The sequence below is a fragment of the Sander lucioperca genome, chromosome 23 (genome assembly GCF_008315115.2).
Source record: "Sander lucioperca isolate FBNREF2018 chromosome 23, SLUC_FBN_1.2, whole genome shotgun sequence".
In the NCBI taxonomy this organism is placed as follows: Eukaryota; Metazoa; Chordata; class Actinopteri; order Perciformes; family Percidae; genus Sander; species Sander lucioperca.
Window position 1 is genome coordinate 8,994,231 of NC_050195.1, and position 27,795 is coordinate 9,022,025.

At 40.7% G+C, this 27,795-nt stretch overlaps 1 protein-coding gene and 1 pseudogene across 2 annotated transcripts in view; both read right to left on the bottom strand.

Moving 5' to 3' along the window:
- LOC116039987 (enhancer of polycomb homolog 1-like) overlaps positions 1–6,967 on the bottom strand; it is a 38,792-nt gene extending 31,825 nt beyond the window's left edge. Inside the window, exons 1-2 of one of the 2 annotated variants that reach the window (XM_035998209.1) lie at positions 6,661–6,967; positions 5,522–5,651 (exon numbers count right to left, since the gene is read on the bottom strand). Coding sequence is in view for 1 of the 2 variants with exons in the window: in XM_031285180.2 (XP_031141040.2) it covers positions 1–153 (153 nt within the window). In the remaining variant the exon portion in view is untranslated. Of the gene's footprint in view, positions 529–5,521; positions 5,652–6,660 lie in introns of those variants that run through there. The other variant, XM_031285180.2, reaches the window with a different exon arrangement.
- LOC116040006 lies at positions 376–27,795 on the bottom strand (annotated as a pseudogene).

A 27,795-nucleotide genomic window follows, 5' to 3' on the forward strand; every position in this document is an offset into this window, starting at 1 on the left:
CGATTCCTCCTCTTTTTCCATCCCAGTCGGCATCTGCGGCACTGCCCGGTTGATTGAGGCATATTCGTGCAGGTCAGGCAAATCCTCGCAGCGGAAGACGGGTAGAGGCTTACTAGCATCCAGCGCCCGTGCCCGAAACGACAATTTACTCATTTTTATATTAAAAGATGCAGCACAAATCTATTCGATCTGCTAGGAATAACAGCAGGTCTGCCTCGAGTTCTCATGGATAAATCTGTGACGGTCTCTAGGAGTCAGTCGGTCGATTGAGGGCAGGCTTGGGTCCGTAGCAGCGCGGTCAGAGCCGGGCAGGCCCGGGTCTCGGTCGCTCTCTGTCGGTCTCTTTTTTCGTAGCCTCCGCTGTTCCTCCCCGGTTCAATACGCCATGGCCAACATGGCGGACATTACAAACTCATGCAGCTCTCCGCTCACTCCAAGCGGCCCAACCCCCTCGATCACACAAACAGCCATTCCCACGCAGTTTCGCACGCGTGCGCGCTCGCGAGACCCTTGGGGGTACGGGGGAAGGAGGGGGTGTACCGACGGTGGGGGCAAGATGCTGGATGCTGATGAAGGGATGTGAACTTCCCAGGCTCGGGATGTTCTCATCCTGTGATACGCCGTGCTGGTGCTGACGTACGAAAACATATTTATTATCAGTGTATTTAAAAAGAAAAAAAAAAAAAAAAAAGAAAATCTGTAGCAATCAAAAACACTGCACACCTGCCTGTCGCACTACAGCAATAAAATAAATCATATTTCTAGGTAAAACACAATCACCACAGGTTATATGAGATTCTGTTTTAACCTTACAAGGACACAAAATGTCAAACTTATGTCGTGTGTTAAAATTAATGCGCAACCAAAAATAGGACACATGTTCTGCCTGTTAGATTCAATTGTTTTGCAAATAGCGCCACCCTGTGGCACTCATTCTACACTGTTATTACAAGTAAACAGGTCTGCTCGATTATTTTGTTAGTGCACAAGACAAACAGGGTCAGACAAAGCTAGAAAAGTGGGCAAACATTCCCATCGCCCAAACTGTACTGTCGTCGTTACAATCAATTTACTTTTGATTTTATTTTTATTTGCACATAAATACAAAGATTGTGTTCACGCATAATATACATGCAACTGCATCAGCTGAGCAGTAAATACTTTAATAAATTTAGTAGAGCTATGTAATGTTAGTTTAGAAGGAGGAATGTAAAGTTATATTTGCAAACCGAAAATATGCCATGCTTACAGTTAAATTTATGAAATTATAAATTGGTGAGATGGGGAAAAAGCTATACAAATACAGCCAGGTGTATAATACTGAAATTGACTTATTCTGTAAGTTAATTAACAGTCATACACAACACAGGCAAGCACTCTTTCCATAAAATTACTGATGCTCTTTTGTTAAGTTTTGACAATGTGCCTGGCCATAAACAATAAAAAAAATAGTACGCTATGGTGTTGCAATTGTTTCTAATGGTCCTTATATGACATTATGGTTATGACCACAACAAGGGCAGGATAGATCCATGGATTCACGCCTCGTCAAGCAACAATAATCAAGATACACTCAGACAGGCAACATTGGTTATTTAAACTGTCAAGTGTTGCTTCATCCCAGTGTAGCTTCATCTTTTTGTTCCTAACTGTCAGATGTGGAAACCAGTGCAGTCTCCTGCTGGCACTGCCCAAAAGCTTCAAGGGTTGGCAAACTGCTCATCTTGATAGGTCCTTCTGCACATTACCGATGTACTGCAATGTTGTTTGCATTTGATCACCTGTTGCCTTTCTCAACTGACCACTTTCAACAATGTGGAATTTTATTTTCACCACAGACCGCAATGTTTATTTAAATCAAACAACTCTCGGTTATCTCACACCGATCACAGGAGGCACCAACCTCCAAAGCTTCATTTCTGAAATGCTGAAGGCAATGTGTCTGGTTCAAATGATCAAAGCACATTCTAAGTCAACAAATGTATGTCTCGTGCATTTTCTATATTAAGGCTAATGGCTGCTGAAGCACCAGGTATAATATGATTGAAATGTGATGTAAAAAGTGGCTTGCATGAAGAAGGAATACACAGCTGATACTTAGGTTGCTCTGCATATGGTACTCAACCCAAGCCCAAAGACACAGAGGTAACACACATAAGTGAATAACTGTTACTTCAATATTGCAGTTCAAAGCGTCTTTTGCTTTGGATGTTAAAGTGTAAAGCCTAATTAATAGGCAAAATTTTTAAGTATATTCAGTAAGAATAATCAAAATGGAAACTCTAAAAAACTCACTCAAGACAAACGTCCTCTTTACAGGACAAGAGCAGGCCTCATTATAGAGGTTTCAAAGTATAATCCCTGCATTCTTAGGGGCCATCCACACGGAGATGTTTTTTGATGCAAACGCACATGTTTAGCATCGTTTGGGCCGATCGTCCAAACGAACTGAAAACGCACTTTTTTGAAACCTGGTCCCAGGGTGAAAAAAAATTCTACAACGGCTCCCTTTTGGTTTCGCTTGGACAGCGAAGCCGCATACATGCGTATTGATGATGTCATCGCCACACCCCTCGACCTCCAACGTTATGTAGCTCAACGTTAAACATCGCTAAAGTAGCGGACGCTTCAGCAGGGACGTAACGTTATGGTTAGCCGTTTATAAAGTGGACGTAGACAACTTCTGAACTAGCTAGCTAATCTGTCTGCTTATCAACTCCTTGAATGGATTATAGTAACTTTTAGCACGGCTTATTGTAGAAAGGCTACCGCAAGAAAAACGTGTAGATTATCAAAAAGACATTGAGGTTTATTTGACTGCCGATGTTAGCTAGCAGAGCTAACGTTAGCGTGCTAACGTTAGCTCTGCTAGCTAGCACACTGCAATCATGTCCGATGGCAGACAGAATTGCAAAATAAAAAGCAATCCAACAGCACATTATACAATGTTAACAAAGACCACTACCAACAATGTAGAGAAACCATAACTTAACGTTTTCATAAGCATTGGCGCTTGATGCTTATGACGGGTTTTTTTGGCATTTTTTACAATTTTGATGCTTTTCATTTTTGTGTACATTTTTGACGCTTGTCTTTTTTCCCGAAGTTTGACAGTTTTTTGTAATGTTTTTTCTTTTAACGTTTTTTTCCACACTTTTTTTCCAATGTTTTTCCTCAAGAAAAAAAAAAATTACATAGAAGCCAGTAAAAATTGACTTTGGGCAAGTAGAATCTTTTTTACTTGCTTGACCGGACAAGTGAAAAAAAAAAAAACCTTAGTGTTGAACCCTGTAGTCTATATTCTTGACTTCCACTTCCGGGGTTAGGCCGGACATCCGTTGCCTTGGGTTTCCTTTTGGGTTGGCATTTTAAACTCTTTTGGATTTCTGAGGACTATGGTTAACTGCTCCTCAGATCTCTGCAGGGTAAATCCAGACAGCTAGCTAGACTATCTGTCCAATCTGAGTTTTCTGTTTTGCACGACTAAAACAACTTTTGAACGTACACACGTTCCACCAAAACAAGTTCCTTCCCGAGGCTATTTTGCAGAGGCGCCATGGCTCTGCATGGCGCCTTAGTGCCGCCCAAGACGATTGGTTAAAAGAAACGCCAATAAACTACAGCACGTTTTTCTGCCATCCCGGAATGCTGCATGGACTAGAGGGTGACACGGGAATCAATTGTCGCTCCCATCCCATCCCGAGCCCACGAAAATACTCCCGTCATATCCCGATCACGTGACTGCCCCCCCCAAAAAAATCCTGTCCTGCAAAATTCCGAGAGAAAGACTCCCGAATACCGTCCCGCTCCTGTTTCGTTCCCTATGTTGTCTAAAGTTATCAGACTTGGACTTGTGGACTCTGCCGCGGACACGCGCTTCACACCGCAAGCAGGCTCGTGTGCCACCCGGCGGAAAAGAGAGAAAGAAAAAGAGACGTTGTCCGTCGCTGTCTGGAGGATAACTAGCCAGTTGATTTTGCGTGTGTGCGTTTGGTTAATTGCGGTCAAATCACTGAGGTTGCCTTGAAATTTAGGCTACACTATACATGCATTAACTGCAGGCCTAGGCCATTTTGTTACGCAATTCCTAACGGAGATCTTCTCACACTCAAAACACACATTTCTCCGTCCCGCTCCCGCCGATTTCTATGCTCTATTCCGTCCCTATCACGTTACCAACAGTGAAATTGACTCCCATACCGCGGGACAGTCCAGAAAAATTGTCACCCTCTAGTGTGGACTCGCCAGACCCTCCTCCGCAGCGCTGTGAAGGAAGGTCTGGCAAAGCGAGACTAGCCTAAAACTAACATTTGGATATTTGACTTGGTAACAAAATGCTTGCTCCAAACGTAACGTCGGACATAACGTTAGCTTAGTGTCAGGATCCCACAGTTTTCCCTTTCTCGATGCTGATTCCTCATGTCTGTATCCACTTTTCTCTTCATAAAAGCTTTTCAGGTCAGCAGCTTATAAAAACTTAAAGTGCTCATATATGGCTTTTTCCCTTTCCTTTATTGTGTTATATATCTTTTTTTGTGCACGTTATAGGTTTACAAAGTGAAAAAGCCCAAAGTCCACCCCAAAGAGACTTACCATCTCCAACAGAAAACACTGTTCACAAACTGCTCCAAACAGCTCTATTGTAGTCCAGACTTTACTTCCGTGACAAACGCGCGTCACTTTGTAACACACGTTATAACGCTTGCCTAGCTGCTAGCGTGGCACGCCCTCATACTCTGCTTCTGACTGGCTAGTAGTCCTTACCTAGGTACTGCGCATGTGTGACTCCCAACAAAGATGGAACAGAAGTGTGATTCCTCACTCTGTAGCTAAATCAGAGAGCTCAACACACAGGGTGAAAAGAGGAGCTGCAGCAATGTGCAGTACAACACAAATATGGTGTTTTTTGAAAATTAAACCATGTAAACCTATTCTGATATAACCTCTAAATACAATTATGAACCTGAAAATGAGCATAATATGAGCACTTTAAGTCATGGGTTATTTACCCTGTTGGTAGTGAATATCACCACACAGCAGCTTTTAGGCATTATTTATGTTGTTTGCTAGCAGACGAAATTGACGAGGAGGCACCTTCATGCAATAAAGTCAATGGAGAGCGGAGAGTTGTCTTCCCCTCTGGTGGGCGTGACTTTCAGAGTATGACGTGATGCACTCTGTCTCCGTACAATGTTTTGTGCATAGGATGTAAGACCGCTCAAGCGCTTATGTCTAGACGGACATAAACTCAACAGATACATTCATCATCACAACACATATGTAGGTCAAGTTTCACACTGCAACACAAATGCTTAACACCAGATGAATTGTGCAAATGCCAATTCTCTGCAAATGGAATACTTAGAAATAAGAAATGTGCTCTGCAGGAATTTTTAACACAGCCCTGATTTTAGCTACCTGATCTCTACATTGCGATATACAGGGGTGCATGATATGTAAACAATACATTATGTTATGGTCATATCAAAACAGAACGACAAAGATAAGAAATGCAAATAACCTGTAGGGGTGGGTGAGAATTCCTGTGGGCACGAGTGAATGATATAGAAGTGGGAGGCTGACATTATAATCATCATCATCATCATCCATTTGGGAGCATTAGGATCACAGCTGTAGACCATAATGGAGACCTGTGAAACAGAAACGCAAGAATATAACATAACATAATAATAAATACAAATATAGTATATACTGTATAGCTATAATGTCATATCCACCTACCTCAGATATACCAGCACCCTGTTATATTATTAATTATTTATTCCAGCACCATTTGCATTGCCTTTGCATTTGTTTACATGTGAGTATGAATGAATGTGTGTGACACTTTTTATACAAACGTATCTGTAGGCCTACACAGTGTAGTAGTCAAATGTTTAGGTTTACCCCTGTATGTCTTCACACTTACTTGGCAATTAAAGTTGATTCTGATGAAAGACTCATACTAACACATCGTCAACAGAGTCGCATATGTTTAAATACATTAATGATTATTTTGCCACAGAGATGCACCATGTCTCAGCAGTTATTGTCACATTCTTTCTCTATTGGGCAACGATTACAATCATAAACCAAAATATGTGGGATCACTTGGCAGGAAAATATGAAGCATAATTTAACAAATTTGATCTACAACACACGCACGCATTCTCCAGTCCACATGTTGTATTACGGGAAGTGACTGTCTTTAAATCATGTAGAACAAGTTGTGTTGCTAAAACATCACAGAGGGCACATTAGTGCAAAGCCATATGGCAGAGTAGAGAGGTAACGTAAAAAAATAGGACACGATAGAAAAAGAGTCAGAAATCGTCTTAGCAAATGTGGACGACAACCATGCACCGCTACGAAGCCGATTACAAAGCAGGTTGTAAGGGTTTGTAATTCGGGTCGAGCCCAAAAATCAGAAACAGCTGTGTGCACAAGGAACAGCGACACCGAGGCTAGCTGACAGCCTGCTAAAGCTAGCTTAGCCCAGTTACCCTGACCCTGCGCCATTTACCAGCCAGCTAACGTTAACAGTTTGCCAACAGTTTAATTTGAACTCGCAACTAACTTGACCGCAATTGAAATGCGTCATTTTCGATTCCCACAAAGACAACACGAGACAAACTAGCTTGAGTCGGAGTTGCAACTTACCTGCTGCTAGCAAAGCCACAGGGGAGAATGATGATGAGGGTGATGGCAGTTCTTCTTTTGGTTGTCATGCTAGCCCAATGCTAACGCTGGTTAGCTCCCCTCAGGACGCCTCAGAGGAAAACGATTTGTAATGTTCTATTTGAAAGTGCGGTTAAGTCACTGTAAGAGGTCGCTTGAATCAGAAGCTACGGTAGAGAAAGTGTTGTCCTGTCGCTCACGATAAAACTTGTATAGTTCGCTAAGGTTTCTTCGACAAACATAAAAAGATCCAAACTGACCACCAAGCCACTTTGCAGGAGAATTGTGATTGGAGGGTGAATGCCACCAATCACCTGTGGAGAGCTCGGGGAGGATGAGCTCACTGATGCCCCCCCCCGCCCACTAATACTAATAATAATAATAATAATAATAATAATAATAACTAGAAAATTCCGCAAGAAATTTGGACAGTGTGCTTCTTGGTGCACATCCGAATAACACTGGCTAACAGTAAATCTGCTGTTTGACATGTCCTGAAAAAAGATGACAACACGGCCTACAGTAAAGAGTCTCCATGATAGTAGGAGGAGTTTGTGTTTGGTTATTCAGAGTTTTCGAGAAACTCTATTCAAACTTTAAAATGTTAGGGTAGTATTCAACTTTCAAATCACATTAATACTTTTTGAAATATTCAACCTTATTTGAGGCTCTTTTTTAAAAAAAAAGTGACATGTTTATCTGACATGTTTACATTAGTGTGTTTTGGATAGAATGTACAGACTCAGAGTTGGGGATCCAACTGACTGAGTGAGGAGCAGCAGATGCTAATTTATTTTTACTTTGCTGTATCATCCACAGTTTTAATTCTCATACATTTATTTTAAATCAAATTGTAGGGCATGTTGTGTCCTTTCTAACGATACAAACAGAGCCAAAAGTTTAAGTCCGGTGAACTCCATGGTTACATGTCTGCGACCGACACAAATATTCCTACATTTTGGTCAAAAAAATGTAGGGAGAAAAATGTGCAATATTCTGCCTTTCTAACAATGTACTTAGGGAGGCAAACAGACTTTCACATGAGGCACAGTGACAAATAATAATAATAATAATAATAATAAAAACAAAATCATAATGCCAAAATACTTATAATGTAATAACGTTCTTGTTTCAAATGATGCAGTGAGTAGAAGAGCAAAGCCTACACAGAAAAAAATAGCCTACATTTAAATACACAGACACCAAAAAGGCAGCCATTGACAAAATGTTACTAATTTATTGAAGCCACTTACAGACCAACAAGTGATGAAATGCAACAGCTACAGTTTTTTTTTTCCAACGAGCAAAATTTGTTATGTAACTGTCTCCATGGAGAGGGCTGGTCACCTCCCTCAACCCCCCCCCCCATCCCCATCTCTGCCCCGTCACATGAGTCTTGTCACAGGGCAGGGCTGCCACTGCTGCCTGCTCTGAAGCTGTGGTATTTGCACCCCACATTTGTTATGATCAGACACAGATGAAAGAGAATGCTGCATAATGAAAGCACATGGAGTCATTTTCTCTGATGCTCCACCACCACCTCCCACTGGCTGTTAAAGCTGCATGCACGCCTTCCTAGGAACTCTGGGAGTGGAGGAGGCATATATGATTAATATTGCTCTGCTCAACTCTCCCAGCAAGGTCATCACCGGCCATCTGTAGGCAGTGGAAAAAAACATAATATCCATTTAGATTTTAACATCACATAGTTTCTCTGCGCTTACACGATTCAGCCCAGTGCACTGGCAAAGTGGCTGGCATGTAGACTAGCAGCTCTTTTAACGTTGTACAGTACGCCATATCAAGCCTGCAGTGTTCTGTTTGATTTCCAGGCATCTGTTGGAATACAAAAGCACCAAGAGTCTGGGTTGCACGTTGGTATCCAAAATAGCATCTTCTCTTGACTATGTTGAACTGTAGATGAATGTGAAGTTGCTTCATCATTTCTAGCAGGATGACAGTTTTGTCTCCTCTCATCTAGAGGGCAGTGGAGACCCATGTAAAGAACTGTCACTGGGATTCAGTGCATAATGCTCACCTCACTATTGCTTTGCCTTCTGAGACCCAAGTTACACAGCTGAGCCAACTGTCAGCATATAGGGTAGATTTTGCACATGCCTTACAAAATATTACACTATATGTATTTAGCTTTTGTGGATTTAATGTGAATATTATATAATAATGTGAGGACATTAACTTTGCATGCATCCCACAGACAACTAACCTTGTGCAACAAGCAGTTTATGTGGGGGTAGCTGTTTGAATGTGTGTGTGTGTGTGTGTGTGTGTGTGTGTGTGTGTGTGTGTGTGTGTGTGTGTGTGTGTGTGTGTGTGTGTGTGCAGGACATGAAGGGAAGGGTCAGAGACTGGCAGTCTGGGGTTGCATATTGAGATCAAAGGAGTGTGTCAGACATCAACATCCGTTTTCCCGCCTCCCCCCTCCACCAAACAAGTTGGACCGACTGCTGACAGTTAGGACAAAAGATGTTGTTTCATTATGCATCACAACAGGGGTCCTGATTGAACAATATATCTGTTTCCATGGCTACTATTGCCGTTCTTTATTTTTTGGAATTGACAGTTCATTCACAGACATTCATTTTGTGTCACATTACTACTGATAAATTAAAGGTGTTCGTGATCAAACTTGATTTTATTTTTTCAATACACAATGTACACATAGAATATTTGATTTTTTTTAAAGAATATGTATATGCTGTCATTTTTTTTTACAAGTGTCATGCCTTTCCTTGGCTCTTATTGTTTCCTCATACTACGTTTAACCAGTAGCCTCTTTTTCTACAGAGTTCGTTAAAATGTCCCTGCAGCAATGTCACCAAGACAAATTCCTTCATTTATTGTACAGCCTCTGACTGACAGGCACTGATAGAAGGGATTGTTTGGGCACGGCTCACCCTGTTCCAGCATCTATGTTCCAGCTCTCTCTGGAAGTGGGCAAACTCCCTCCGGTCATGGATGCTGGTGAGTAGTTTCCATAGCAGCAACAAAGCCACACCCAGCACCACAACCGAGGCTGATAGCACTGCAGTGATTAGCATCACGTTCTGAGCTGATGGGCATTCTTGAGAGACAGGGGAAGCCGTAGCTCTATTTTAGAAACAGACTGTCGGTATTCATTCCAAAAAGTTATTTCAGGTTAAATGAACGCTGGTTAAATCTAACGTTGGCCAGCGCAAGCAGCATTAAGTGACTTTTTGGATAGTGGATTAAAATAGACGTCCCTTTGCACTGCACATGATACACTAACGACTGCCAAACCAGTCAGTCCAAAAACGGATGAGACAGGCAAAAAGATAAAATAATGGTCACTTTATTCTTTCAACAGACTTGCACTTTGCGCTCGATTTGTGTGGGTGTAGAAGTAACCATATCTGACACCATGAGCAAAAAGAGTACATTTAAAGGTCCCATGTTGTAAAAAGTGAGTGATTATTTTTTATTATAAAGCTAAAGGTGCTTTATGGATGTTGTAAAAATTATTACAAAAACCCAATCCACCGACACACACACACAGCCCGTATTCAGAAATGGTTCCTTTAAAACCGCCAGGACTTTGTTATGGTTGTGATGTCACAACTATACTATATACATTCAAGATTCAAGATGTTTATTGTCACACTGGCTATACATGTACAAACGTGTGAAAACCTTATGCTGGGAGGTTATCTTTAAAGAAAAACAGAGATAGAAAATGTAAGAGACGTATTACAATATAATAAAATAAGTAAATAACAAATCTAAGAGGCAATGAAGGAAAACAATACATTTAAAAAGACATGACATACAGTATGATATAATTAAATATAATAACAAAATATCAGAAGCAATAAAAACATTCAAGGCGCACCTGCACCCTCCCCAGCGCCTTCCTGTCCACGCTGGTGCAGCTGCCATACCAGGTGATGAAACAGCCTGTCAGGAGGCTCTCTATAGTGCCCTGGTAGAAGTCCCTGAAGATTTAGGGCCTCAGCCCAAATTTCGTTAGGCGCCTGAGGACGTACAGACATTGTTGGGACTTTTTAATGACAGTGTGGTTGGCCCATGTCAGTACCATGTGGATATTTACCTCTGGGTATTTAAATGTGTCAACTATCTCCACCGCTGTGGTGTTGATGTTGACTGGAGGGTGAGTGCCACGCCCTTTCCTGTAGTCTAAAATGACCCTCTTGGTCTTGGAGATGTTCAGGGAGAGGTAAACGCCATGGTACTTTATATCTATGACTTTCTACTTCTGGGATTGTTCAGGTGTCTTTCATTTCAGCTGGATGTCCTTTAACTTCCGCTTTCTTTGTGTTGGAATTTTAAACTCCGGTTGATTTCTGAGGACTATGGTTAACTGCTCCTCAGATCTCTGCAGGGTAAATCCAGACAGCTAGCTAGACTATCTGTCCAATCTGAGTGTTCTGTTGCACAACTAAAACAACCTTTGAACGTACACATGTTCCACCAAAACAAGTTCCCTCCCAAAGCTATTTTGCAGAGGCGCTGTATGTCCGTGGGAAAGTGCAGCTACAGTGCCGTTACAGCCTTTCCCCGGTTGCAATGACAGTGCAGAGAGTGGAAAGCACAGGTGCAGAAGACCCTGAGACGCCTACCAATCAGAGCAGACTGGGATTTTTCAGGAGGAAGGCTTAAAAAAGCAGGCGCTAAAATTGAGTGTTTCAGACAGAGGGTGAATACAGGTATATTCAGGCATATGAGAAAATAATGTGTGTTTAAACATTAAACCATGTAAACATGTTCTACTAAAAACCCAAAATACAAGTATGAACCTGAAAATGAGCATAATGAAACCTTTAAGGGGTTTCATCTAAATGGTTTCTCTGTTGAAGCACTTTGTTATTCATTATTATGACATATACAAGGTCAATGTTTACATTAAGAAAAAACCTAGAGCTGCTTTAACTGACAAAATGTATTGAATTGTTCCAGTGATTTGTTATGGATGTATTGGTGCAGTAAAAAAATAAATAAAAAAAAATAATCAGAAACTGGTTTGCCTATCTTGTTCAAGAGCTACATGAAAATGGAGAATCTTATTTTTGTCCAGTCCTCAGCAGGAATTGTATCCTGCTGCCATCTGTGTCCACTTCCATACACACAAAAATACCTGGAGAGGGGGGCACTGTTGCTAAGACACGAGCCTGACCGACCAGAGTGAGGTTCAGGTAGTTTCACTCCTTTAGATTGAAGCCCATTGAGAAGGCCCTGCACAATATGCACAATATGCATTCTTTGTTGAAAAGAAACACAATGTAACCACAACTGAAACATAATTTAGCAAGGAAGCAGACAGAATTCTCTTGTATCTTTTTGTCATTAAATATTAGGTACATACTAAAAACGTCCATACTCAACTGGATTCTTAATTTGCCAAAACTACAAAAAGTCATGGTACCTATGCAAGGCGAAGATGCTGGGGTAAGAAGGGCAAAGCTCACAAGTTGGGCCTTGGAAGTGGTTGTCATGGCTAATGCAAGTGTCACAGCGGCAGTCCCCTCTGCCTGAACAAATCTTTTTATCCTGAGTCAGACAAGACTCCAAGCTGAGAGGGCACTCGTGCTCAGCCACTGAATGCTGGGAGACATGCACCCTGCAGACACACCTGCCGTGTCATGGGATAGAAAAACCTGATAAAAGTTTTATTTCAAAATGAGACATAATCACAGCAAAGGTTTGAGTCAGCCGCCTCGCCCGATTCTGCTTGATCGCATTCGCACAATGTTCCAAATCTCCCTTCTTTACACCTGTAACGCAGAAACAAATGTCTGTTGCCATCCTTCCTGAATAACATGCAATTAAGCTTGTTGGTAAAAATGTATGCCATCAAGCTACTTCACCTACCTGCATGTGCCACACTCCAGAGTGCCATTGCTATGGCTACATGAAGGACTGAAAGCGACCATGTCCTTTTGACATGAGCACTAATACATATGGGGATCAGCAGGACCTCAGCCTCTTAACCGTAGCCTTGAAGTTTAATAATAACATGAGGTGGTCTTTGTGAAGCAGTCATGCACAGAGGTGATGTAATGTTTACATTAAAGCTCACTTAGAGGGGTAGGTATGAATTCCTTAACCCTTGTGTTGTTCTCCCGGCTAAAGACATTTTTACACTTTTTTCAACATTATTTTCCCCTAGGCTTCCGGCACTTTTTGTTGAAGTTTTTTTTCCGCTTATTGTTGCATTCTTTTTCTTTTCTTTTTTTTCTTTTAAGTTGTTGTTTTTTTTTTTTTCAATATTTTTGTCACTTTTACGTTTGCCGCTTTTTTCCTACTACTACCAACTCATACAACAAGTTTTATACTTATTCTTGGAATTCATGGGCACTAAACCTACTTTTTGAGTTTAAAAAGCAGAAATATGCTATAGAATTGAATAAAACACCCCAAATTCAATGAAAGTAGTGTACTGATCCTTCATTTTACTTGAGAAGAGCGTTAAATGGAACCATCCATGTTAACTTTTGGCAATTTGGTTGAAAGAAACCCAAATTTCTGACATAGAATTTTTTTTTAAATGGGTCAAATTTGACCCGAAGACAACAGGAGGGTTAAGCACAATTATAATACTCCACTAATGAGGTAATCATAATAAACATTACTGCCGCCTCAACTGTGAATGGCCACATGCTAACAGCAGCACTTACCACACACAGAGCCAACCCCATGACTACACACCTCGTCACTGAAGGAGATGTTGGAGCGCTTCCTCCCCTGCTCGCTGTGCCTCGTCTTATGGTCCTTACAGTGTGATGTATGTAGGAGATGTGATATCCCGACGGCAACTTGCTGTTCTCCATAGCAACCTCAGAGATCAGGGCATGCAGTCAATAGGGCGGCTAACCTCTTAAACTTGAGCAGGTGTCAGCATGCTGCATGCATGGGGCTAATGACCTTTGTAGGGAAGGGAGTTTTTGCCTGACTTATCTGCAGGATGTTGTGGGAGTTGTTAGAAAGCGTTCCGATGGCACATTTTGGGAAGATGCTTCTTAGGCCCTACAGCAAAACAACAAAATCCTCAACACAGATGAATGAATATGTGCTTATTGACAGTCTGCCAACTGATTTATGTGCTAGCCTTCTCTTTCTAGCAACCTTTTCGTCACAGTGGCATAGACAAACTGAACGTGGTGGCAAAGCATGGATGCTGGAATTGATGGTCGGAAATCCCCCCCTCTGATGGATATATGGATGGTACTCTGGGAAATGTTAGCACTTTTGAGTAACCTCCACTGGATACATGTGAATGTCAAAGAATAAGTCTGTTGATATTCTATATTTCTCTAAATGTTAACAAATCCCATAAAAGACCAAAAACAAACACTGTATTGATCTGAACACATATTTTTGTTAAAGCATGATATAGCTTATTCCTGTGTGCCATAGAGCTCCATTGTTGTCCAAAAACTATTAAAAACATTGAGACACACTGTTGCACTGCGGGAGATTTTTCTTCATTACAATGCACTTGGGTACAATAGTTTGTTTTGGAGTCGATCCTGCATACACCATCCTTACAGCACCAAATCCACAGCTGAAGACAATTCTAAAAATTAAAAGTACCAACGCATTGTTAGTTTTGGTGTTATCATGATATTTATTTGAAAGTAGTCTCGCTTTGCCAGACCTTCCTCCACAGCGCTGCGGAGGAGGGTCTGGCTAGTCCACACAGCATTCCGGGATGGGAGAAAAACCTGCTCTGGTTTATTGGCATTTCTTTAAACCAATCACAATCGTCATGGGCGGTGCCAAACGCCGGCCAGAGCCACCGTGCCGCTGCAAAATAGTCTCTGGAAGGAACTTGTTTTGGTGGAACATGTGTACGTTCAAAGGATGTTTTAGTTGTGCAACTGAAAACTCAGATTGGACAGATAGTCTAGCTAGCTGTCTGGATTTACCCTGCAGAGATCTGAGGAGCAGTTAACCATAGTCCTCAGAAATCCACCGGAGTTTAGAATGGCAACACAAAGAAAGCAGAAGGTGACGGACATCCGGCTGCAAAGAGTGTCATCTGGCGGAATTTCCGGAAGTGGAACGTCATGGATATAGACTGATTTGAAAGTAACAAAAATGCAGACTATCACCAAGTCACAATCTCGAAGATCTCCGTTTCTTTCCCTTTGGCGATCAACGATAATTGCAGGTGTGTTTTTGGATCTCACACTTTCATTTATTTTTGTCTTCGCTCTATTCTTTGTTTGTTCTACCATAGAAGTAACCGTTTACCCGCATTGCTAGCAGAGACCGCTTCGCACACAAGTGAGTTGAAGAGTGAGCGTTGCATTAGCTCCATCTACCCTCTCCACTATCGCCGCTTGTGATTTTTCCTGGGAATGTCGCACAGACACCCAGTTCGTAATACTGCAAATGGAAGGGCTTTCATCAGTGGGCCAAATGCTCAATCACCATTGTGTTACTTAATTTGGCGTTAGATAGTGACATAGTAACAGACATTTATGTAAATGAAAATCTTCGAGATTATCCCTTTAACCTTTTATGTAACATGATGTGAGGCCTATTATCAGAGACGGTTTAGAACCGAGATGCCCCAACTCAGAGTAGTTTCCTGTATCTGTGTCACGTGGGCTCCACGGCCACGCCTCTTTAGGAGACTAGTGGCAGGTCCTGAGTAGATTGATTCCAATGGGAGAAGTGAACGTGAATACAGATTATGCGCGATTCTTTCACCCCATAGTCACCATTTTTCACAAGCCACACATATATTCCAGAACATTCTGACACTAAAGTGGCATTTTTTTAGACGGAAACATCAGGAGAAAATTAACTTTGTTTGAGACCTGTTTCTGTCTCAGGACCAAAGTCTTTCGAGATCTGGCAACACAGCATCAGCTAACGTTTGTGAACGCCGTAACAAAACTAATCTCCGTGATGCTAAATATGTCTTTTAGCTGTGTAAATATCTAACGTTAGCAAAAGAACATATTAATAAATTATTTAAATATAACTTTTCAAGGAAGTGTGGACCGTTTTATACCATTGGCGCTGCTTGAAATGCGCTGTCTTTGGTATAGAGGGTTATGCTATTATATATTAATATATATTAATATTATATATCAGACTTGATATACATTGCTTTACATCATGGAAACCTATGCAAAGAGTATGGTTCAGATGGAGCTTTGGATGAAGGGAAATTCAGTAGATTCTTTGGAGAGGAGGCTTGTGAATTTTGCATATTTCTTGGCGAAAAAGTCCATAAAAGTGGTGAAAAGGTGAAATTCTTACGGCGCAATTGCATGAGTTTACAACTGTGGTGCCACCACCGTAATGGCGGCTTTACTTCCACTGGACTAGTACATTATAGTATAGTTGTTATAGTATAATATTCTTAAAGCAACTCCTCATAGCACTAGTAAAGTATGAACTTGTGAAAAAAAAAATGGATGAATAATGAATGACTAGAGATAGTCTCTGCTGTACCTCATACAAGTGTGTGACTTCTTTAGACACCGAAGACGATCTGGATATTATTCTGTCCCGATGTTTCAGCGATGTGAGCCATCAAAGGATAATTCTGATAGAGGAGAGTCGGAGCAGATGCAAAATGTAATGCATAACACTCAAGGCAAGAATATATATAAATGTGGAATCGGTAGTTAAGCATGCTCTCCCTCTTCCCTCTACGCCTGTCCTCCCCCTTTCCCTCCCATCTAACAACTCTTGCTATTGCTCATTTCATTCACTCTTCCTGACAGACTTTCCATTTCCTCCAAATAGATAAATAAGTACCATTCAGAGATGAGCGGCACCCGCATCGAACGCATCCATTTTCAGCCTTGGGTGGCCATTTATTCAGACAAAAATAGATTAATAATGTTTCAATATTCACTCCACCTGTCAGATGCCAATGAGGTCAAGACACATAACACCCTCATGCACCTAAAGAAAGAGCTATATGGATGTTTAACACACAGGGACAAAGACATACAGTGCACTCACAAGCAGATAGGCACACATATGTAGCACCCTGCTAAATTTATATATTTTTTATTTTGTGTCCTGTTACCAGAAATACAGTATATCCTGAAATATGGGCCAGTTCAATTGTTCCTGTTGTGTAATACCTTTTTTGTTATTAATATTTAATATTAATTCATATTTGTTATCGAGTTATATAATTGTGAGGTGTTGAAATATCCTCTGTTGTGAGTAACCTTTGAACCTTCTGTCATTTTATTTTGTATTGGGTGGCCAGGTGTCAGTTTTGTTTATTACCCAATCAGTGCCATCCAGAGCGCAGTTTGGCAACCTACCGGAATTTTTTTAGGGGGCGGGACTAAAAAAAGGGAGACGGAAAAAGAAAGTGACGAGAAAAGAGACGTAGAGATAGCTACGAGCTAGTTGTAAGTTATGTACGATTGATTACATTACTGGTCATCAAAGTTAAGAGCCGGGGGGATTTTTTTTTTCTTGTTTTTTTGTTAGTGTGTAACCCTGTTAAACGGGAGAGTGAGCTTTGTCTTGGAGCAGGTTAAATCGACCACGGAGATTTCACTGAAGTGGAGCTAACGCCATAGCCATGTGCGAACTGCTACTACATATTCAGAAACCCACTTTGCCACCGAGTTTCTGAATGCTGCCACCCATGTTGTTGCAATAGATGTGCTCAGGATTCGCGCTGCAGGTCGGAGGTGTCTGTGTTTGGGGACGGACGGAGTTTCAGGACGGGTTTCCTCATTGTGTATCTCACCACTGGACAGAAGGGTTCGGATAGATGGTCACTATAATCTTTCTGTTACCAAGGAACCGTGAGTACAGACAATATTCTCTGGAAAGATTTCCACTGAGCTCCAACAAGCGCGCCAACGTTGTGGTACCACAAAACTGAGACATAGTAGAAAAAACCCCGGGGTATTGTCCAGTCATTTTATTTGGACAATGAGGACATTTTGAAAGGTTAACTCACCTGGTTCTGGAAATAAATATAAATACATTTTGAGTATAGCATTCAATCTTTGTGGTCTGATATTTAAGTGTGTGCGATTGAAATGTGATTTTATTTTTTTTTATTTTTGCAAATAAGGGTTATAGTGGTTAAGTATATGTGCATGGGAGTTTTATGCTCACAGTGAAAACAAACAAACAAACACAGTATAGCCATATTTAAGCTAACCAGGCCTTGCTACACTTTAGCAGAGTCGCATGCCCGAAGTTTTAGTTGCTGTGGATACATCCTAACTTTAAATTCTAGTAACCTCTCACCAATTCATTCCCCATGCACATGGTAAATCCCCAAAAAAAGTGGAATTGAGTAGGAGGGTTACACATACATGTTCAATCACCCCCCACCATCAACACAGAAATGCAGTTAGATTAAGAGATGAAAGCTTTGGTTTGGGTTATTCCACAAACACTCCAGCTGTTTCCCATCAGGGTGTGCCTGTCGGCATCTTCTTTACTCAGGGATCTGTGCTGTTGATTCTGACCTTTAAATCACTGTCTTTGACTTCTGCCTGCAGAAACCCGGACCTCTAATTCGCTGCTGGGATTGCTGACGTGAATCAATTCAGCACACACTGCAATATCTGGTCCATAGGATAAACATTTTACGCTCCTCAGGACCACAGCTACCCGATGGATGCAGAGTAAACACACACACACACACACACACACACACACACACACCGCTGTGATGGCTTGTTCGACTGAGCTAAAGCTTTGGTCTTTGTGAATGTAAGCATGAGATATCACAAAGCTGCATCAATCTTTTTTTTCCCCACAAAGGAGAAGAACGTGAAACAAACAGCCCTGAGCTACATTATTATTCCACAAAAATCCTGTTTTTTGTCCACCAAATGAATCAAAGTCTGATATTGACTCTCCTTTTAGCTGTTGTTTAGTCTCTACTCCTGAGAAAAAAAGATCTTGATCTTTAGCTGCTAGATGTTCAAGTTGTTTTTTAAGCTACTCCCTAATGTTGTTTGTCTGTTTGGCGCCTGGCAGCCCAGATGGCAAAATACAGTCGACACAATCGATCAACAGTGAACTATTGTCAGGTTTGTCAGTATTGAAACTACACTGATGCCTGACATTGAAACCAAATGGTATTATTGTATTATTGGCATTAAAAACCTTGCCAAATAAAAATACCAACCTGTAAATGTCATCTATGTGTACACATTTTTATGTAAGTGACATTTTCCATCGTTAGGAAGTACGATGCCGCCCAGTTTGCCGTCTCTGGCAAAGTGGAAGCCAGCATCTGTAAAAAGCTTTAGCAGTTCATCCACATTCCTCCAGATCAGATCTGCTCCTGCAAGTGAAAAACATCAAAGTCAATGAACAGCCAATTGGCAGTTGTGAGAACACTGTGACTGTAATAAGTGTTTTTGAAAGGCTATTGGCAAATAAATACCTTTCTGCTTTTCCATGTAATCAAATGACTGCGGATGAGTTATGCATTCACGCTCTTTAGGGCTGAAATCTTAAACCTGTCATTATGAAATTATTGAAGTCCAATTTTCATGTTTGAAAACTCATAATGACTTTAGAATACACCCAACACTGAGTTGGTGCAGTTTCCCAAAGGAAGCTTAGTATTCTGAAATACCCCTCTCATCTATTGTCTGCAGTCTTTCCACTTCCTCCACATAACGCCCACCCAAAACGAAAACAACAATCTCTGTATTGCAGTCATGTTCCCTGCTGGGCTACCTCACATTACCTCACACACAGCGGCCTGCATCAAGACATCCAGTACCCCCCCCCCACCACCCTGATAAATCCAGGTTAGCAGAGATCCGCTGCCCCTCTACCAGCTCTGCGAATACGCTTCCGTTGGCGGCGAGGCTTAAGACGTGGTGGCAGCAGGGGCGCAGAGCCAGGGCTCAGTCCTCTTAGGGTTCCTAAGCATGCCCCTCGCAGTGCTGATATACGGCATCACTGTCTTATCCACAAAGGCGACAAAGCCTTTTGGGCTGGGAATAAATGGAGGGGGGGAGTAAGTAGTGGCGCAAAGTTTTAAGAAGTGATTTTGGGACTGAAGGAAAGAAAAGTGAATAATGCTCTCCATTCTCTTAAAAGCTACCAGTTGTCCTTGAGCAAAGCACTTAATCCCCAATCGCTCGTTGCGGCGCTGCTCAGTGGCCAGTAGTACGATTATGATTGTACTGGGCAGCTCCCAGGTGTGTAACTGTGGGAATGTGACACAAAGGTACACCATATAAAAGGAGTATATGGAGGTATAAATAGTTAAGAAAAATGATGTTAGCCTATATTTCAGACGAGAAGGAAATGGACATTGAGGCAGACCAGTGATGTAGTCGAATGTATTGTAGTGGGTATACTGTACCACATTTTTTTTTTCCTGGCTCAGAATGGACCTCTGGGGCGGGGGGGGGTCATATCAAAGTGTGGGGTCTGGGTGTCCTCATTCAAAATATATCAAAAATATAATGGAATATAAATCAGTAAGGGGGGTTTCACATCAGGGACTGGATCACAAAAGTTGACCCTAAAGCAACGAGGAAAAAATAAAATAGGCTACTTTTATTTGTCTTTAAGCAGCCATATTATGCTCATTTTCAGGTTCATATTGTATTTTAAGGTTGTACCAGAATAGGTTTACATGGTTTAATTTAAAAAAAACACCATATTTGTGTTGTACTGCAGTGCTCTCTCTCACTGCTGCAGATCCCCTTTTCACCTGGTCTCTGTTTTAGCTACAGAGTGAGACCTCTTTTCTTCTTCTTCTTCTGTACTATCTTTGATTGCACTGCACATGCCCAGTAGCTCAGATGTAGATCATGTCAGCTAGCTAGCTCCATAGACAGTAAAAGAAAGGCTGTTTCTACAACTTAAGTCAGTTACAAGGCAGGATTAGCTGGGAGACTTCTAAATGAGGGCGCACATGTAAGTAGTTCTTTTGTAGATTATGGTGAACTTGTGTGTGTTGTAGCAGTGCTTTGCTATTGAGAACGAGGTAGCATGCTAGCGTTAGCATGCTAGCGTTAGCATTAGCGTTAGCATGCTAACGCTACGAGCTAATGGTTGCGGTTAGCCTGCTCGTTTCGGCTTGTGACGTCACAAGCCGTGCCGATTTGGAACAGCTCACCCAGAGACTGAAGGCAGGACACATTCAGAAACAGTATCTCACTCTAAACAGAATGGATGGATTTTTTTCAAAGTTTGTATGTGTGTGGAAGCACCAGAGACACAAAAGAACACCCCAAATCCCAGAAAAAGTGATTTTTTCATAATATGGGCACTTTAAATGTGTGGTGAAGGGAGGATACTGGCGTTAGTGTAGGCGGTACACACTACGCACTGCGCTCAGTGAGGAGCGGGTTGATGAAAGATGAGAAAAGTCTCTGTACATGTTCTGCAGTGTTAGTTTAGTTTGCTGTCGCATTACTCAACCCCGTATTTGTGAATACAAATATCTGAAGTGAAAGTTATGTCACAAAAATATGTTGTTGCGTATCATTGCACATTTTTAAGTGGGTATATGGAAATCCTGGAGATTTCTTAGTGAGTATACTGCATACACCTGCATATCACGTAGACTACACCACTGAGACAGACCCATTCTGATGTCACGTGAGATCAGCTCTGACTCTCAGAATCTGATTCTGACTTTTGTGTAGTTTGTATTCTTACAGTTGATATGTTTTCTTTATTCTATGGAGAAGGCTTTAAAGCATTCAGACCATCATGTAGATAGGTACAAGGTGTACAATATTCAATTTAACAATTCATGAATATATAAAATGTGAATATATATATATATATATATATATATATATATATATATATATATATATATATATATATATATATATATATATATATATATATATATATTTAAGAATTTCTTTTGTGGTAGTTAGATTCATTGATGGGGTTGCTGGGTGGATTTCTGTCCTCAGTATTTCTTGCTATGACCTCACATAATATCACTTTTTTTACAGGTAAGATTGAAATCAAAAGCTACATTCTTCTCCATCTGTTAACATTTGTTTTACATTCCAATTAAAGAGGTCTGAATCAAATTAAAAAAATCGATCTGGAAAAATGCCACATCAAATCATTTTTGAAATATTCCATGTATCACGATAGCAGATATGTTCGGACATTCCTGAAAGATCTCCATCTTCTTTATAGTTGACTGTTGTTTTCCAACCACTTCTCTGAGTGACTTGTTTGTGCTTGAGTTTCACCAGACCTCTGTCAGCTTGACGAGAAGGACATCTGAGTATGGAACATATCTACTTGATAACATTTTAAATAAATAATATCTCATACCATCACTGATGGTAAGACACCTGGCCTGAAGTGCAGCAGGACAGTGTGAGGCTGGAATTGCTTGACCCGTTTATTTATTTTTTTTTTTTGTCATCTTTGCTTTGTTCTTTGAGGTGGAAGGTGATCTTTTGGTCCTTAAGAAGGACAGTGAAACCTCTAGGGGTCTTCCAGGCGATCAAAAGGACAGCCCCTCCTCTGCAGCGCCTCTGTGCCTGTGTCACAGCGCTCCCATATGTGCTGGCCTTTTAAACATGGTTTATACATGGTTTTATATATGGTTTTTTACATGGTCTATGGTGCTGGCCTACTTTTAGAAAATTCTTGACACAGGTTTAGTTTGAGTTCAACCCCTTTTTATAAACACACACACCCAAAGAAAAAATGATACTATGACAGCTTAGACTAAACGGCGCTACATATATTTAGCTATAGGACAAAACATTAATTTGCATTAAGAAATATCACTGACTATTGCGAAGATGTGAATGTGATAATGAATAGCAGCCTGTGTGCATGTTTCTGCATCATCGATCTTTCAACATGCAAATAAACCTAATTAAAAATGACACATACATCTGCTATTATAGTATTAATGAGACAAATGCAGAAAGCTAATATGACTAGTCACCACAACATGTAACTAACAACAGAAGATGTGTCAAATATAATATAAATCATTTCAACATAGGGTATTTAACATGATTTGCTATAGCACAGCAGGAACATGTGTTTTTCTACGTTTGATAACTAGATTTTCACATTTTAAAACATTGCAACTTTCATCACAAGTTTAATTCTTGTCATAGTAGAAGAAAGCCTATGAAAAACCACTTAGTCAATTATAGGAAAGAAAAACTAACTTTCCAAACTCAAAATACTTACATCTGTCAAATTGTAATGTAACCGTAATGTCATTTATATGGTTAAATAAATTACAGTTTGGGCCTTTGAACAAATAATGAATTCACGAAGAATTCATTGTTCGTCCCATAAAGAATCATTCTGACAAAGGAGCTTCTTCATCGTCCCAAACAGTACAAAGGGTGTGTGTTAACCCTTGTGTTGTCTTCCATTGGACCATGCACTTGTCATCCTCCCGGGTCAAAACTGAAAATTACGTTTTTGTCCCTTTTTTATGACACGCTTTTTTCAATGTTTTTCCCTTTTTTTGTGCCGTACACTTCTTTTCACTACCATATAAACACCACTAACGCCAACTTATTACTAGTTTTACACTTATTTTTGGAATTCATGGTCAATAAACGTCATTAATAGGAAATTATACCTAATCCTTGAGTTAAAAAAGCTGAAATTATGAATAATGTAGCCTAATATTAAAGGAAGGATAATCACAGAAGGATATATGCCAAAGTTCAGTGAGGATACTGTTTCAAAACATTTTAATTTCTTTTTCAAATGCTAAAAAATTGAACAAAAACCCAAAATTCAATGAAAGTAGAGATCCGATCTTATGTTGTACTTGCGTAGCGCGTTGTATTGGATCATCCATGTTATTTTTGGGTAACTAAAATTAGGTAGTTTAAAAGAGACCCATATTTCTGATATAGAAATTTTGAAAACAGGTCAAATTTGACCCGAAGACAACACAAGGGTTAACGGTGATCCCTTCAAAGAAGAAGAGTGTTTCCGAGGCCACTGACCTGCTCAGCACACTGAGCACAGTGTGGCCCGGCTGCCAGACGCTCTCCACAGCGCCCTGACCCCCTGACTTTGGCATTCGTGATCTGAATGGTCTGGAAACCACTTTGGAAACCTCCCCCACAGCATAAATGTACCATATCATATTTGTGCTGGTGAAGTTTTATTTTGGTATGTAAGGGTTGACTTTGGGGGCAAAGGGAAGTTACTTTAGTTTGGATAATTTTTTCCTCTCATGTTTTGTTTATGTGATTGAAATGCAAAATCCTGCCCCCCACAAAACTATTATTCATCAATGTCCATTTTTGTTGTCAGTTGCCCAGCAACAGTCTCCTCGCAATTTACCACTTGAAAACCATGTGTTTCTTGTACTTGAATTTCCATGTCAGAAATACAACCTCAAAAATTCCATTTGAAGGCAGCTTGTGATGTGAATTCTACTGCTGACAGCCTGAAGGCTTACCAGCCACATTGGACATCTATACACATTTATACCCCCTAACTCCCATGCAGTGGACACAGATTTTAAGGACATACGACCCATGGAGATTCTTCCAGTCTATCACACAGTGATTTAGAATCATCAGAATCTAATGGAAATTCCTAATTTTACTCAGACTTGTGATAAGTAAGTAGGCGTGGGCTTAGAGTCTTGCCAGAATACATTATGTGCCAGACTATTTCTTGGCCAGGAGCAGTGACTTCCTTGAGTCTTGTCTTTAACCTAAGGTTGCCAGGCAACCAGTTAAGACTTCAGGAAGTTACTGCTTCCTGGCAAAGAATAGGATGGCAAAGGCATGGCCTGCCCTACTCTGCCTTACTGTGCTTCTGATTGGCTTACCCTTGTTTTCTTACCCTAACCCTAATCGATCACACCCGTCATGCCTAAACCTAACCAATCCAACCTACGAAGGCGACGAGTTCTAGCCAGATTAGACGCAGAGTAGGGCGGGTCATGTATTCGCCATCATAGGAAATGCAAATGTGCTACCTGGCACGCCCCCAGGAAGTGCGCCGGGCTTTGAGGCAAACTGAACATAGCAGCCAAACAGTGGAATTACAACTCCCGGCCTGTCACGTGATGCGCTCTTGCCCCAAAAATAGACTTACATGGCAAAAGAAATGTCTGTAAATTAGTGGATACATTTTTTGGAGCGTCACAACCCCTGCGAAATGACTCGTTTCACTATTAGAATTTGATCCATTCAGTCCGATAACATTAGGAAAAGTCTAGAAGAGCCACACGATTAAATCATTTCATCCCCATTCACGATAGCGGAGCATTAAATCGGAAGCAGCTAGCTTGGCCAGCGGAGGTCTCTAAGCGCACCTGCTCTATGGGACGGACATTGTAGAAGCAGTGCATACTGTGATATTACTGATCTACATCATCATCTATACCACACTTTGCACCAACTGTATATTGACTCTTCACTACATCTCAGCATTTATATAGACTGTCTATTCATGCATATCGTGTTATTTCTCAGTCCTTCCAGAAAGAAAGAATTTTTTTGTGATTGTTGCGGGCAAAAATCCTTGATTATGCGGCACGTTTTCTTAAAAAATGTGATGGAATATGCGGGATATTTATGCAATTTTATGCAATGAAATTGCGTGAACTTGCAAAAACTACGGTTTCATCATAGCTTCATCGCGGGGTTTGCAGCTTTTCGATGATGTTCACGTCGCGTAATTACGTCATTTCATAACGTTCCCATGGCAACAGGGGAAAATGGCTGCTCTTGTGTGAAGTAAACGCAACATTTTTCAACTTTCTGCTAAGATATATGTGACATTTTTGCAACGAAAATGCGGGGATTATGAAATCATGCAAGCCTCGCATATTTTTCGCGCGGAAATCGGCAATTTATGCGGTGAAAGTGCGGCATATTTGAAAAAATGCGGCCCCCGCATAAATATGCAGACTTTGGCTGATTATGCATTGAATTATGTGATCGCATAATCGCGTTTTTCTGGAGGGACTGATTTCTGATCTACATCACTACCTAGTCCACTATTTGCACTAACTGTATATTGACTTTCACTACATTCAACATATACATAGACTGTCTATTCCGGTTAACTGTGTTATTACTGACCTATATCACTAACCAGACCACAATTTGCACTAACTGTATATCGACTCTTCACTACATTTCAGCATTTACATAGACTGCCTATTCATATATATTGAGTTAGAACTGACTGAACACCACTAACTAGATCATAATTTGCACTAACTGTTTTTGTTTTGTTTTATTTGGCTCTTCACTACATCTCAGCAGTGTCTATTCATGTATATTGTGTTATTACCATATCACTTTCGCATATCCTTGTCTTACTTATACCTCACTTTGCACCGACTTTGTAATGCCTAATTAATCTGCACTTTATGTAGCCTTTTGTATTCTGTATTCCTGTATTGTATTGAATGTGAAACTGGATGTTGTCCTGCATGCTTATGCTTTTCTTGGCCAGGTCACCGTTACAAATGAGAACCTGTTCTCAACGGCCTACCTGGTTAAATAAAGGTTAAATAAGAATAAAGTGCCGATGATCCGGGTATATTTAGACACTGTTTTGATTCCATGAGTTCAGTGGCACATGAAGCATGTGCCACTGAACAACTCTTACAGGAATGAACGGGGGAATGCCATGATTGCTGTATTCAGTTCTTTTGATACATCCATGCTCCCTGGCAAGAAATAATCTTAACCTCCTGTAAAATCGGAAATTGTCTTCTTTCTTTTTAAACACTTTTTTTATGGATTGACCCTTGAACGGTGTTCGGGTCTGTGGGACCCGTTTTCAATGTTTGCTAAAAGAAAAATTACACATAACTTCTACATATGAGGTGTTCGGGTCTACTGGACCCGAGTGTAATAATTGTGTAATAATTGTAGGTGCTATGAAACTTAACTGTGTCCTCCTCCTAACTGGGTCTGTGTCTGTGTCTATGTGTCTGTGCGTCTCTGTGTGTGTCTGTGTGTCTGTATCTGTGTCTGTGCGTCTCTGTGTGTGTCTGTGTGTCTGTGTGTCTGTATCTGTGTCTGTGCGTCTCTGTGTGTGTCTGTGCGTCTATATGTGTGTCTGTGCGTCTGTATGTGTGTCTGTGCGTCTCTGTGTGTCTGTATGTGTGTCTGTGCATCTGTATGTGTGTCTGTGCGTCTCTGTGTGTATCTGTGCATCTATATGTGTGTCTGTGCGTCTGTATGTGTGTCTGCGTCTCTGTGTGTGTCGGGAATGTTGTCTTTCTGCACCTGCTATTCCCACACAAAGTTACAAAATGGTTACATTTCAAGCACTTTTCACTGATTAAGTTCGAAGAAATAAGCACCAATAATGATAAAAAATCTTGTTTCTATTTTTTTACGTATTTTTATAATTGAATTTCCTTGTTTTCTCACAAAAAACAATCATATGATCATAAATGTGATCTCACAGGGGTAAATGGCAAACATGAACCATAAATGATGTATATATCATTGGTAACTGAGCTAAAGTAAACATCTTTTAAGTATTTTTACATAAATTGTTATGGCTGTATTGATTTAAAAGCCTAATAATGTGGTGGGTCCACCAGACCCGGGAACATTGGCTGTGTAACAAAATTATGAACACCACACAAGGGTTAAACAAACAAGATATGCATGTTAGTGAGCTTTAGAGGTGCTGGTAGACACCTTGTTACCTTTGGCTAAGATAACCAACTACTGGCTGTAGCTTTTAGAAAGGGAATCTTCTCATGTGACAGTCGACAAGAAAGCAAATAAGCATATTTCCCCAAAAATGTCAAACTATTCCTTTAATGTGAAAAAAAAGGTAAAGTCCGCTATTCCTTTAACTCATCATTTGAATCAACCACTCTGCTGAAATGCCTCACAGAAGTGAATGCTAGACCCAGCTCTCATCATGTCTGAATCTACACTGCACTTAAAAAACAGAGCCACTCGGCCCGAGGAGATGACAAGTGCAAATTTGAAGTGGCAAACAACTGGAGGGATCCAGGCTACAATCTAAATGAGAATTTCTGAGTGGGAAGAATAATGAGACAGTTTACTTTTATTGTATCCTCAATGAGAAAAGTATTGACCCACCTTGTGTTCCTGTGGCGTTGTATATGCAGCAGCAGGACAATAACAGGACAGCGGCAAATAGCAGGCTCAT